The sequence below is a fragment of the Neomonachus schauinslandi genome, chromosome 4, assembly GCF_002201575.2.
Source record: "Neomonachus schauinslandi chromosome 4, ASM220157v2, whole genome shotgun sequence".
Lineage (NCBI taxonomy): Eukaryota > Metazoa > Chordata > Mammalia > Carnivora > Phocidae > Neomonachus > Neomonachus schauinslandi.
In genome coordinates, this window is record NC_058406.1 from 25,319,356 (window position 1) to 25,332,673 (window position 13,318).

At 52.8% G+C, this 13,318-nt stretch overlaps 1 protein-coding gene across 1 annotated transcript in view; it reads right to left on the reverse strand.

The window, feature by feature from the left end:
• CSMD2 (CUB and Sushi multiple domains 2) overlaps positions 1-13,318 on the reverse strand; it is a 621,951-nt gene that overhangs the window by 412,297 nt on the left and 196,336 nt on the right. The window contains exon 4 of the mRNA XM_044913827.1: positions 10,703-10,897. Within this exon, the coding sequence (XP_044769762.1) occupies positions 10,703-10,897 (195 nt within the window). The remainder of the gene's footprint in view (positions 1-10,702; positions 10,898-13,318) is intronic.

Genomic DNA, 13,318 nt, shown 5'->3' on the forward strand with positions numbered 1-13,318 from the left:
CCCGGGAGCCTGCGAGGCTGGGAGTCAGCGGGATGAGGAGCAACGGTGGCTCCACGGGAGTAAAGAAGGCCCGGGATGAGCGACATTTAATGATCAGCAGGCAGAAGCAAAGGCCCCTGAATGGAAGAGCGGTCGGGGTCAGGCAGGAGGGGAACTCCGGGTGGGGGGATGGGGTGAGGGAGCAGTGTCAGGAGTGCGGGACGGAGTGGCAAGCCCTGGTCCATGCTGTCCCGTTTCCTCGGGCCTGTGAGTCCAGGTCAGAGCAGCAGCCGGCCATGCTGGAGGGGAGCAGGTCATGGGGGAAGACAGTGACTCAGGCCTCTGTGTGGTGCTGGTCTTAGAAACCCAAGCAGACATCCTACACTGTTCTTAAAACTCAGCCACCCAAGCCCACCCTCGTGCTCTCCGCCCACCAACCCTGACCTTCTGGCATTTCCTTCCCGGAGAGTGTTGGCGCCCTCCACCCAGGGCCTTGTGCCAGAGGGCTGGGGCCATTGGCCCCCTCGCCTGCATGCCACACCCAGCCGGAGACCACACCCCGTCCTTCCTTGTAAGTAGCTCTTGACCCGGCCTCACATCTGCCCTGAACCCGCTCCACGTGAAGCCACGTGACCATCCAAGTCAGCCACAGCCCTGAGGCCTACCCCTGGTCTCCAAACATCCCTCCTGCTCCAGCCCGTCATTCCTCACACACAAGCCTGAGTGATCCTGGAAACACAGACCTGAGGACACCCCTCCTCTCTGTAAGAACCTTCAATAACTCCCACTGTCACTCATGAGAGTAGAACATCCTGTGGCTTATAAAGACGTACGGGGCCTTACTTCACACCAGTCTCTCCCCGCCCACTTCCCACTGCCACACTGGCCTCCTTCCAGCTCTTCTGATGTACCAAGCATCTCCCTGCTCCAGGACCTGGAAAGTGCCAGTTACTCTTTCTGGAAACTTCTTCCCTACCTCGTTGGGCCTGGCTGGCCCCTCCTCAGCCTTTAGGTCCCAGTCCAAGTGTCACTTCCTCAAGGATCTTTCCAGATACAGAAACCCCTTCCCCCCATCTTATGCTTTCAGAGCAGGACATACTTTCCCATAATGAATCATTTCCCCAAATTCATTGATGGGTTATGTCACTTATTTAATGTCTAGACTGTAAACTCCATGAGGGCAGGGGCCATGTCTGTGGGCAGCGAGCCTGGGCAGAGGCTGTTCGGTCACTGTGGCTGGGTGGTGGGCAGCCCCTCATGGCCCTAAGTGCCTTCTGCCATCCAGGAGCTGCCACACAGCTGCTGCCTGAGGCAGGGGCTTTGCCAAGTTCGTTCTCCATGTGAGGTGTAAGTTTCACCCGAAGAAATGTCTTTTAGAACAACATACCTTTGCCTCTGGACCCAGAAGCTCGGTAGCAAGTCTCTCTTGCTGGGAAGGACAAAGGACTGTTGACATCAAGCAAAGGGTTTAATGTCGCTCAATGGAGCCTCGGGGCTACTCAGCTCGGAGGAAATGAAAATGCCCCCAACATCTACCACTTCTCTTGGCATATGGCAGGCACACTCAATAAACAGCTGTTGAACAAGGAAATGAAACAGGACGGGGAAGCTCAGAGAGGTTAAGGAACTTCCCTAAGGTCACACAGTGGATGGCCAGTTAGGATTCCAGCTGAGTCTCTCTGGCACCAGGACTGTGGCTTCTTTCAAGACACCACATGTCCCTGCTTAAAAGCAGTCTGGTAAGCCATCCTGAGATGGTCACTCTCTAGTGACTCACAAATTTCAGTAGCTCCACAAATATCAAAGCTCCTAACCTTAGTCAATGGTTTCTAGACTGTGCTGGAACTGAGGACTCGAGAGTTTGAGGCCCTCTGCCCAGAGCTGCCAGTCCACTGTAGAGGTGGCCCCTTTCCCATTTGAGTGGTCCCTGTCTCTTGGGCTCCTCCAACACCCTGCTTCCTGAACATACCGCTTTGATTGAAGATGCTCTAGAAGTTGTTTGGAGATTTCCTCTCACTTTAAACAAGGCATCGTATTTCATGGTTACAACTTCAGAGCCATAAAATATAACCTTCAGGTGACACCACAGTCCTAAAATATTAATTTACACTTTCTCCTTCTCTGGTAATGGGCAGTCTGCACGGCCATTAAGTCATGTATATTCTAAGGTGCAGGTGTGTGATGTCGAGTGTTGCCCTTCCAAGTTTATGACTTTCTTTATGATCAACTTTAAGTTCTACTGAAATTTCTTCAATTAACTATAATTTTAGAGAACTACCCCTGGGCCCCCTTGGATGTCTGTTAACTCTCCAGTGACTCACAAATTTCAGGTAGGGATAGAGGAAACATCCTACTTCTCCCTTCCTTGCATTTCAGGCCAACGTCAGTGCAAATTCCTGGGCGCCTGCAAGTTTTGGGGCCCTTGGCTCTGGGCTTCTGTCCATATCCTCAATCCTCAGGCTACTCAGCCTCTGAGGAAACAAAAATCCCCATAGGCCCTGGGGGAGAAGCTGCCATCTGACAATTCAAGTGTGAGCACGAGTGCCCTAAAGCCTCGATGTTCCCCCTTTTCCTTGTGCTGTGTGGCTCAGGGTCCTCGGGGGCTCCAGTGACCTGCTCAACCCCTCTTCTGGGGGTTCAGGGTTCTGCCCCTTTATCCTTGGCTTTATCAAAGATACCCCTTCTTAAAATTAAGAAACTGCAATTGCCTGAGAGCATCGCTATTTCTGCCCCTCCCCAACCCTGGATGCCTTCCATGGATATGGTCCCCCAAGGCATCCTTCTGGGGAGAAGAATGCAGGCGGGACATGGCATTCAGTTACATGACTCCGTTGGGCTTCCAGTATAGACCAGGCATTGGGCTAAATGCTTCGCTGGTGCAGGTGTGCTGGACTGTGCTGGAACTGAGGACTCGAGAGTTTGAGGCCCTCTGCCCAGAGCCGCCAGTCCACTGTAGAGGTGGCCCCTTTCCCATTTAAGTGGCCCCTGTCTCTCGGGCTCCTCCAACACCCTGGTTCCTGAACTGCTGTTTACTGCTCAAACTGCTCGAAGAGATAGGTATAATATCATCTACATTTCACAGATGAAGAAAATGCGGTTTTTATTTTATTTTTTAAAAGATTTTATTTATTTATTTGAGAGAGAGCATGAGTGGCGGTAAGGGTCAGAGGGAGAGGGAGAAGCAAACTCTCCCGCTGATCTAGGAGCCTGATGTGGGGCTCGATCCCAGGACCCTGGGATCATGACCTGAGCTGAAGGCAGACGCTTAACTGACTGAGCCACCCAGGCACCCTGGTTCAGTGGTTTTTAAAACTCGCCCGCAGTCACATGGCTACTAACTGCTGGAGCCAGAATTCGAAGCTCGGACACTCTTGACTCCAGACCCACGGAGTTATCCACCTGTTTCCAACGCTGCCCCAGGCCCCGGAGAGGGGCTTTTCTGAGCGAGGCCTGAGGTGGGGGCTTTGTGCTGCCTCCAAAGTGCAGGTCAGCTACCCGTACTCAAGTGGAGGTGGGCGAGTCTTGAGTCAGGCTTCCTCTAAAGGACGAAAGTAGCCCCTGCAGACCCTGGCTCCCCCACCCCCACCACTGAAGTGGCATCTGCCCAGCAGGACCACCTCAGGCCCCTTCCCTGAGGCTTCTCTCCTGGAGCTCACGGGACAGGCTACAGAGGACGGCTCGGGGGGAACACAGAAGACTGGGCAGTGCCTGGCTGCGTGGACCCCTCAGGGGACGCACCCAGGAGAGGATCAAGCTCTCGGGCCCTGGGCCACCAAGCCGGAGCTCTGGAAGCAACAGTGTCGTTGCGAGTCTCCTGCCAGGCGTCACAGGCCACTGTCCTTGTCTGCAGCAGACAGGGGTGGTCAAGATCTTGGCTGGTAGACGCATGGCCTTGGCTAGACTGCGCTCGAGCCGTGTGGCTGCAGGCAAAGTACCTCACCTCTCCGCGCCTCAGTTCCCTCACGTGCACTAGGGGATAGCAAGCTCTTAACCTCCTGGGGTTCCTGTGACGCTTCCATGAGGCTTGAAGGAGGCAGAGCGGGGTCTGGCGGAGAGTTAGTGCTCCCCGAACGCCAGGCTGCATTGGCGCGGGTCAGAATCACGGCAGCTCGCTCTCCGAGTCACCGGTACAAGCAGGGTCCTCTGCCGCACGCGGAGCTTTTATCAACTTGAGCCTCACTTCCCCCTTGTGAGTTAAGCACCGTTATTGGTATTATTTACAGGTGAGCAAACCAGGGCACAGAGAGGTCGAATGACTAGCCCAAGGTCACTCAGCTAGTGGGTAGGAGTGGCAAGGCCAGGATTTGAATCCAGGTGACTGGACTCCAGAGCACACTCTGGATGGTCCTGCTATAGTAACAGTGATGGCAAAGGTGATTGGAGAAGGACTGGTGACCCCAGTGGTAGGAGAGGAACCCCGTGGTTAGTTAGGAACGGTATCTGGGAGCCATAGTGCATTCCAGAATCACTCAAGGTCCCCGCTGGCTGGCATGATATTTGGTACTTTCTGCATTTCGTGTAGTGTGATCAGCACAAAGGGGCCCAGCATGCGGTTCCCAGACCCTTCTGCCACCCGCAGTGCCAACTTAGGGCCTCGTATCCCTCTCCCCACCTCCTTCTAGCTCAGAACTTCCCCAGCCACAGAATTAATACCCGCCCCTCCCGCCCCCCCTCCCCCAAACGTGGATGTCTCACAGGCATCTCAGACTTTATCTGGATGAAATGAGTTCCCTTGATTCCCCTCAGGGCACATGCTTCTGACTCCCTGTGCTAGTCATCCCCATCTCAGTTATCCACATCCCCACCCTGCCAGCACTCGACAAAGAGCCTAGGAGTCAACCTTGACCCTTTGTTCCATCCGCACCTACATGCATCCCATCAGCAGGGCTATTGGCTGTGCCCCCAAACCACGGTCCCTGTCTACCCCCTCCCCTCCATCTCTCCCATGGCCACCCGTGACCCAAATGCAGAATCTCCAGCCTGCTTGCCTGCAGTAGAGGCCTCCTGACCAGTCCTCCTGGTTGTACCTCTTGCTGACTACAGTCCCTCTCATTCTAGCATTCAGAGTGATCTTTTGAAAAAAAAAAAAAAAAAAAGTTCAGCTGCACTATACCTGTGCTTAAAATTCTTCCCTGGCTCCTTCCTGAGCTTAGAACCAAACCCAAACTTCTTGTCCTGCTTCACCACAGCAACCCCTCTCCCCCCACCCCCCCATTTTACTTTGCCACATGGGCCTGTTTTCTGATTCTCTAACAAGCCAAACTCTCCTGTCTCAGGGACTTTGCACCTGTTGTTCCTTTTGCTGGGAATGCCCTTCCCTGGGTCTTCACATAACAACCTCCCCTTATCATTCAGGACTCAGTGCAGATATCACCTGCTCAGAGGGTCCTCTCCTGAGAGGTCCACCTAAAGTAGTCTTCCTATCCCGATCTGCTTCATTTCCCTCAGATCTGAAATTTGTGTATTTGATTTTTATCTGTTTTCTGCCTCCCAGCTGCTAAAATCAAATAAATACTCCATGATCTCTTGGAGACTGGTCTGACTTTTCATCACTGCAATTCTCTGTATCTAGAAAAAGAAATGTCTAACGACCGGCAGTCAATAAATAAGGATTGAGTTACTAACTGGTTGGCACATAGTAGGCACTCATGAAGTTTTTGGATCCTGAGTGAATGAATGAGTAAGCGACCCAGCCCGCTGCTCGTGTTCCCCACTTGAAAACGCGGAGAGGCTTAGCAACACACCATGATCCGCAGCTCTGAGTTGACACGGCATGGCTAGGGCTGACTTGGACCCATCTGACTCCACCCTCTTTCCATGGCACACTGCCTCTGTCTTGCCTTCCCCAGGTTCCTCCCCCTGGGGCTAGAAAATCGGGAATGTAGCTCTGCACGTGCAGCCCGAGCTTCTGCAGACCAATGCCCCCTTCCCCGAGTCGGGACAGCCGGCAGTGTCTGGCTTGAACCTCAGAGGCCAAGCATTGCTTGCTCAAGCTGCTTTCTCTCCACCTGTCTCGCAGCCCCCAGCACATCTGAACCCCATGCCTTCCCCAGATGGGCTTCTTTGCTCCAGGGCCCATGCTCCTCACAAGTCAGAGGCCATTTGCTGAAACCCACATGGTCTTCCTTCTTGTGATTCAAAGAGGTTCCACAAAGCTCAGAGCCTCCCAGGGACCTCTGCCTTTGACAAGGTGCCCAGAGTGACACAAAGCAAAGGGAGGCCATAGGTCCTGCCTCCTTCCCTCTGCCAGCTAGACCAAGCCTTAGAGGGCCAGCAGCCTTGGGATGGGCCTCACTGGAGGTCAGCCTCACACCTGCTCTGCCCCCTAATATCCCAGTGGGTCCTCACTCCCCCTTAATCCAGGCTATGTCCTCCGGCTGAGTCTACCTTTCAGCCAGGCATGTGGCATTTCCTGCCCTCCAACCTGCTCCAGGAAGCCTTGGCCTCAGACCCTGTGTCCCTCGGCACTGCTGGGCAGGTGGGCTAACCCAGGCCAGCAATTTGCCTTTCAGGCTTGTATGCCTACACGATTCGGGTGGGGAATTAGGCCCATCCAGCCACCCACTCATTCAGCAAATATTTACGGACCACTGCCCAGAGGATGAGGTTTATCCACTCACAGATGCCAGCCCTTGAGAATTCCACACTAGAGGAAAAAAGGCCAAAAGGCTTTAATCCTTCCTGAGTGCGAACCGTTAACTCTGGCATGACCACGGCTCCTGGCATCGCGCGGCTCCTGATGAGCACCCTCAGCTCCTGTACAGCTTGGCCTCCTAAGGAAGTGCAGTTTGGAAAATCACTTTCAGAAAATCACTGGCATTATTGAGGACACTTCTCAGACTATTCTTGCATCTTGTGGTGAATCAGGAACCAGAACTGGACCTGGAGCCCCGAGAATGGGGGAGGTGCTGGGACTCGGAGAGTGGGAGAGCCATCTGTCCTCCCCCATTGGCGGAGCCACATCTCAGCCCCCTATGACGCCAAGGAGCCTCCGGGACTTGAAGCCTTTTTGGAAGCCACACTTAACACCCTTGGCTGGCTTCCCTGGTGTGTTCCAGAAGACGGCCTTCTCCAGTGTGGCTAAATTGGAAGCTACTTAGAAAAGACTTAGAAAGATCAGCCTGGGACTCTTTCTGGAAGGGCCTTGTCCATGCTAAGGAATCTGAACTTGACCCCGTCAGGGATGAATAGCCACTGACAGACTGCTAAGCAACAAGTGCTCTGTCGGATCTGTGGCTTAGAAAGTTCACTCCAGCAGTGGAGAATGGACTGGGCCATGTGTGGTGGGAGACTGGCAGATGGCCGCCCAGGGAGGGCTGTTCTGCAGTGGGACAGGTGAGATGAGACGTGAGGTAGTCTGGACCATCACTAGTCAGAGCCCCTGAACAAGGGCAGAGGCTTGGAGGCGAGGGCGGGTGCAGAGAGAGATGCACCAGGACGTGGTGGCTGATGGTGTCAGGGGCAAGAATGGTGAGGGGGGTAAGATGCCACTGGGGTGTCTGGCTTGGCCACCTTGGATGGTGACACTCTTCACTGAGCTGGGGGAGGCACACAAAGAGCAGGTTTGGGAAGAAAGAAAGAATTAGATTTTGGATGTGCCCCATTTGAAGCACACTCCAGGAAAGGTTCAGTAGAGTCTGATACCCAGGTGGGCCTGCAGCGTAGGGCAGAGAGTGGGGCTGGAGACAGAAACTGGAGAGTCACCTCCAAGTGACAATTAGAAGCCACGTAGTGGATGAGAAATCTGCAGAGATGCACGATGTCCCCAGAGGCGAGGCCATGCTGGGCCCTCTGGCATTAAGGGGAAGAGAGAGGCTTGGGAGAAAGTCCTGCCCCAAAAAGGCCCCCCGCGCCCATGAACCACTGCTGTGGTGTGCGTGCTGGGGGAGCACCATCACCCCAGCCCATGCCAGCCCGCCCCCCATGTCTGGACATGCAGGCACTAGACTGGGGGCCGTGAGCCCACCTAGCCAAGGAAGACCTCCAGGAGATGGCCCTCATCACTTATCTTTTACTGGTGGATTAATTAAAAAAAGGCATTTTCACAGTCTGCCAAGTTTCTTCCAGGTGAAGGCTCTCTTTGTTCAGGACAATACCACCCTGGGAAGAGACACATTAGCCTGTAAGGAGATGGCAAAACCAAGAGGCAATGGGGCTCTTGTGCCTAAGAGGTCAATGCAAGTCCCCCCGTGGGGCCAAAGTCAAGAGGGACCAAGAGGAGTTGGCTGGAGAAAGAAGAGAGTGTGTGATGTACACCCCCATGGAAACCTGAGCCTGTCAAGACAGAAGCCAGGGACAAGCTTCCAGGGAGCAGGGGCCGAAAGCTTTTGAGGCTCATGATGACTCAGACTTTCATTCTCAGCCGTTTGCATTGCTGAGCCACAAACTCCCTGTGTTGCCACCAACACCTTCAATAAAGGCTGTGCTGCGGGCAAACACCTTTGTTAGTGGGTTTTGCTTTTTGGTTTGTTTTTCTGCTGAGACAGGGAGAGACTGAAGACCAATGGGCCAGCTTCTTGACTTAAGCTCACAGAGCAGAACCCAGGGAAATGAGGGATGGCAGTGAGTTACAGATTCAGAGGAAGCTAAAGGTGATGAAGATCCCTGGAGACCCTGGGAGGGGAAGTGGATTTCCACCATATTGGGATGGGTGTTGATGTGAACTATATGGCACAGGATGGGGTGGCAGTCCCTCTGCCTCTCATACTTGGGCTACCATTGTTTTCCATTTCCATATTAAAAGAGCGTGGTATTTATAGTGTTGTAAGAGGAAAGAGAATGGTGGGTCTTGTTTCACACCTTAAATACTTGATTTCATACACTATCAGGTTTCATATTCTATTATCACATCACAACTCTGACACCCCTCCTGGGAAGGTCAGAGTGTTCAGCTGTGACATCTTCCGGGCTGGGGGTGGATAGGGATTCTAAGAGGAGTGGAGACAGCAGTTTTAGGCCGTGGTTGGCCACTCAGGGCCACACACCTGTGTGGAAGGGCCAAGGTCTCACCTGATGGGATTGGTCATTCCTGGTATCAATCACGTGATGAGAGGCACATCCCAACTTAGAAATGGGGCCTGAGAGGAGCACTTAGGGAGGTGAGAAGGGAGACTCTCATTCCCTTGGGTTCCACCAAGAAGGACCAACATGGCAAAGAGGAGTAAACAAACATGGGATCACGTGGCGACTCACGCTGACTGGTTGTGGCTTGTCTGTTGGGAAGGAATTCATAGCCGTGTGTGGGCTCAAGAAAGGGTGCTGTGATCAATTAATTATGTCTGCCACTGGAATGGGAACAAGGGAAGAGATATATGTGCCAAGTATTTTCCACCCCTGGTGCAGACAATACAAAGGGCATGCGCTTATGGCGGGAATGGGGAGCCAGGCTCCCCGAGCTAGTCTTTGGACAGTATTTACAGAAAAGCTGCCTCTAAGAGAAAGGTAAAACTTGAACCCAAGGAGAGCTGCATGTTCCAATCATTTCTCAACTCCTTGAAACGATCCCCCCCAGACCTATAGCAGAGTGTTCTGGGACCCACACAATTTAAAGATGAGAGTTTGAAGAAGAAAAGAGTGGTCAATAGTGCAAAAGGCTGTTGAGAGGTCAAGAAATATAAGGGCCAAAACAATTCCCATCTGATTTGGCAACATGATGCAGAATATTGGGGCCAAAGGCCAGTCTGCAGAGGAGTAAATGGGAGGTGGGGGCGGGGAGAGAGAAGGTTGGATGGAGCTTTTGAGATGCTGGGCATTCCTGGTGGCCTGGGGAAACCCTACAGTACAATGTCACAGCATTTAAAAGGTGTCTTAAAAAATCTACATGCATGGTAATCTCAATTATACACATATTCATAATATATGCATAGTGCAGTATAGATTAGAAGACAGGAAGGAAACACGTGAAAATCATTGTTAAAATGAACAAATTTTGTTGCTTCTTTATTCTTCTGAATTTTCTAAGATCATTTAAAAATGATCATGCATTATTTTTATCATCAGATTAAAGGCATGAGAAATTAGCTTAGAAATAAACCCAGCTATTATGGGCTGGAGGGACAATAAGAAATAGGCTGGGAAGGGGGTGACACACCATCCCAGTTTGTCTGGGACTGAGGGCGTTTCCAGCATGCGGGAATTTCAGAGCTAAAAATGGGAAAATCCCAGGGAAACCAGGGTAAGTTGGTCACCCTAGCTGGGAGGCTGAGGTGGTAGGTTTTTTTTGGGGGGGGTGGCTATTGGGGTAAAGAGGTTTTGAGCATATTTGGAGGCTGAGAGGAGGGCTCCATGAAACAGGGAGAGAGGCTGAATTTATAGGAAATTTGTAGGAGAGGGAAAAGAAGAACTGCCAGGGTGAGGTCAGTAGGAAGGGAAGCAGCTGGGGGAGATCCTTGCACACAGATGCTCTGTAACGGAAAAGAAACCGTGTTTCTTCTAGACAGGAGGGTAGACTGGCTAAAAATAAGTTTGTTGATGTGCGGGAAAGGGATCGAAGGAAGGAACACCAGAGGGCTGGAAGGTCAAGTACAGCTGAGAAGCCTCTAGAATAGCTGGGGACCCTGGGGACCCGCGGTGGTCTCCAGACATGCGCTCCCCAGAGGAGGCACCCTAGACGTTGTTGGAGTGGACGGTGTAGCCTTCCCCACTGAAGACCAGGCCCCCCCTGGAAGCTCCAGCATCCCTCTCCGCGTACTGCCCACCCCTCAGACCCTCTCTGGCCACCTACCTCTGCAGGAGGGCAGGGGGAAGTCCCACGTGGCACTGTTCTCGGAGCTGGCGTGGCAGGTGAGTACGGCGTGGCCCTCCAGGAAGAAGCCGGGGTTGCAGCTGTAGCGGACCTTGTCCCCGAGGTTGAAGGTTGAGCCCTGCTGGATGCCATTGGGCAGCCGCCCGGGGTTCCCACACGTGTGACTGGGGAGAACTGTGAGAGAGAGACACACACAGCCTGTGAGCGTGGCTTCAGCCCTGATGCCCATTTCCGTGCATCAGCTGCCCGGGTGAGTCACCTCCCCGGGTCTCATTTCCCCAGTAGACGGGCTGGCCCTCTAAGGCTGCCTAGTCCCTGAAAACGCACGGTGGTCCCGCATTAAGGAGGAGCCACATTTGCGGTTTTAGCCAGATATCCAGGTTTCCTGCCTTTTCTCCTGCACAGCCATGGAGGTGGATTACGTCTGTCCCATCACTCGAGATGTCCCAGGGAAATCACTTTAATTTCTTGGGTTCGGTTGCCCTGGTTTCACACTCCACATTCCTTGAAACCAGGGAAGGGGCACAGAGCATGGCAGGGAGTAGGTGCCCATTAAACCCAGTGTTCCTGGCAGCCAGAGCGGTCCTTAGGCCCCTCGGGTTTGGGAGAATTGAAGGGGTTGTTAGTGCTGAACCAGACAGTGAAGTGGGAAGACAAGAACCTGAGTTCTGATCCGACTGACACACTTAAAGGGGGAGATGGGAGCCAGGGATTACTATGTACAATGTGTGACCCAAGCCAAAGCAATCACGGCCAGCTGTGGGTGCGCTCTCATTATCCCGAGGAAACTGGGGAGGGTGCCAGAGCACTGTAACCTGCCAATCTGGGGGGAGGGTGGGGGAAGCTCCTCTGCCCGAGTCACTGGTTCAACCCAACCCAGCTCCCCCAACCCTCTTCCTTTCTCCCCAGAGTTAGAACTGCCTGCGCCCTGAAGGTCAGACCGCCTACCAATCCGAGATGTCCCCACAGGGCAATGACAAGGGCTCACAGCCATGTCCAGAGTGCCACACAAGTCCGTGTCCATCACTCACTGAGACGTCACTGAAAGGCTGTAGAGCAGGGTGGTGGGGAGTACAGACTCAAGAACTTGGATGTGCATCCTGGACAGATGGCTTACTACCTGTGGGACCCCGAGAAACTCTCTTAACCCCCTGTGCCTCAGTCTCCTCGTTTGCAAGACAGGGATCACAACAGTACTTTCCTCCCTCACCAGGTATTGGGGAGAATTAGATGAGCGAAGATATGCAAAGTGCTTAGGACAGAGCCTGGCAGACACGTAAGACACATGTGAATCCAAGCACACTTCATGAGAGATGTGCACAATTAAAGGCATGTTAAATGTTCTGATGGGATAGAGACCAGGCAGGGGACCAAACCCAGTCTGGGGCAGTCCGAGATGGCTTCTTGGAAGAGGTGACATCTATGATGAATCCTGAGAGATTAGTAAGAATTAGCTGGGCCAAAGAGTGTCCCAGAAAAAGGAAATATCATACACAAATGCCCTGAGGCCAAAGATAACCTTCAGGAGCTCAAGAAGCCTGAAACAAGAGGGCAGGGGTGGCCAGGATGAGAAGTAAAGATGAAGAAGTGGAGTTGGCCAGCCTGAATCCTAGAGAGCTTCCCAGGCCCTTGTTGTACCCTCTTCCTGACCATGTTGCCATCTTCCAGGACCCTCTCTACCAACCCTGATGACCTTAGAACCCTCAGAAAGAAGGCTTTCCCTCCCTCTTCTTATCCTCCCCTTCCAGGAGGAGAAAGCATGGTGTAGAGAGAAATGGCAGACTTTGGAATCACCTTGATCTGGGTCTGCAACCAGGCGCTGTTTCTGTCTTACTCTGTGGCCTTGAGTCATGTGACCTCTCTAAGCCTTGATCTCCTCAACTGAGAAAGGAGAACAATACCTAGTGGTGGAGGGGGTTACCTACACTACATGATGCATGGCTGGCTGACACAGTGCCCAGCACATAGTAGGTGCTCAGAAAATGGCAGATGCCTGACTCCACTGGGTCAGAGGACCACAAGGGCAGGGGCCCTGTCTGGTCCATAGGTGTATCCTGGGAGCCCTAACACAATGCCTGGCACTTGCAGGGACATAATTATGTGTTCATTAATTAGTTGTTTGGGCAAGTTACTCATTCATGAATTAATTCCTTCATGCAACAAAAATTTATTGTGGGCCTATTATGCTGGGAATTAGCAGTGAACTAGACAGGAGGGTCCCTGCCCTCGAGAGGCTGATGTTTTTGTGAGAGTTATCTAAAGGACTGAAGAGCTCTCCATGCCCATGCTCTCTCTCCACCGGGTGTGATGACCCAGATGAAAGGATTACCTCTATCATCTTGCCCGCTGGCCCAGCTTAGCATTTCCACGATCTTGCTGCTGGCTTCCTCAGCATTTCCCATGATCCCATGCTGCTGGCTACCTTGGTGTTTCCGATGATCCCACACTACTGACTTCCTCGGCATTTCTCATGATCCTGCTGCTGGCTACCTGGGCATTTCCCAGAATCCTACACTACTGGCTACCTGGGCGCTTCTCATGATTCCATGCTGCTGGCTACCTAGGCATTTCCCATGATCCCACACTACTGGCTTC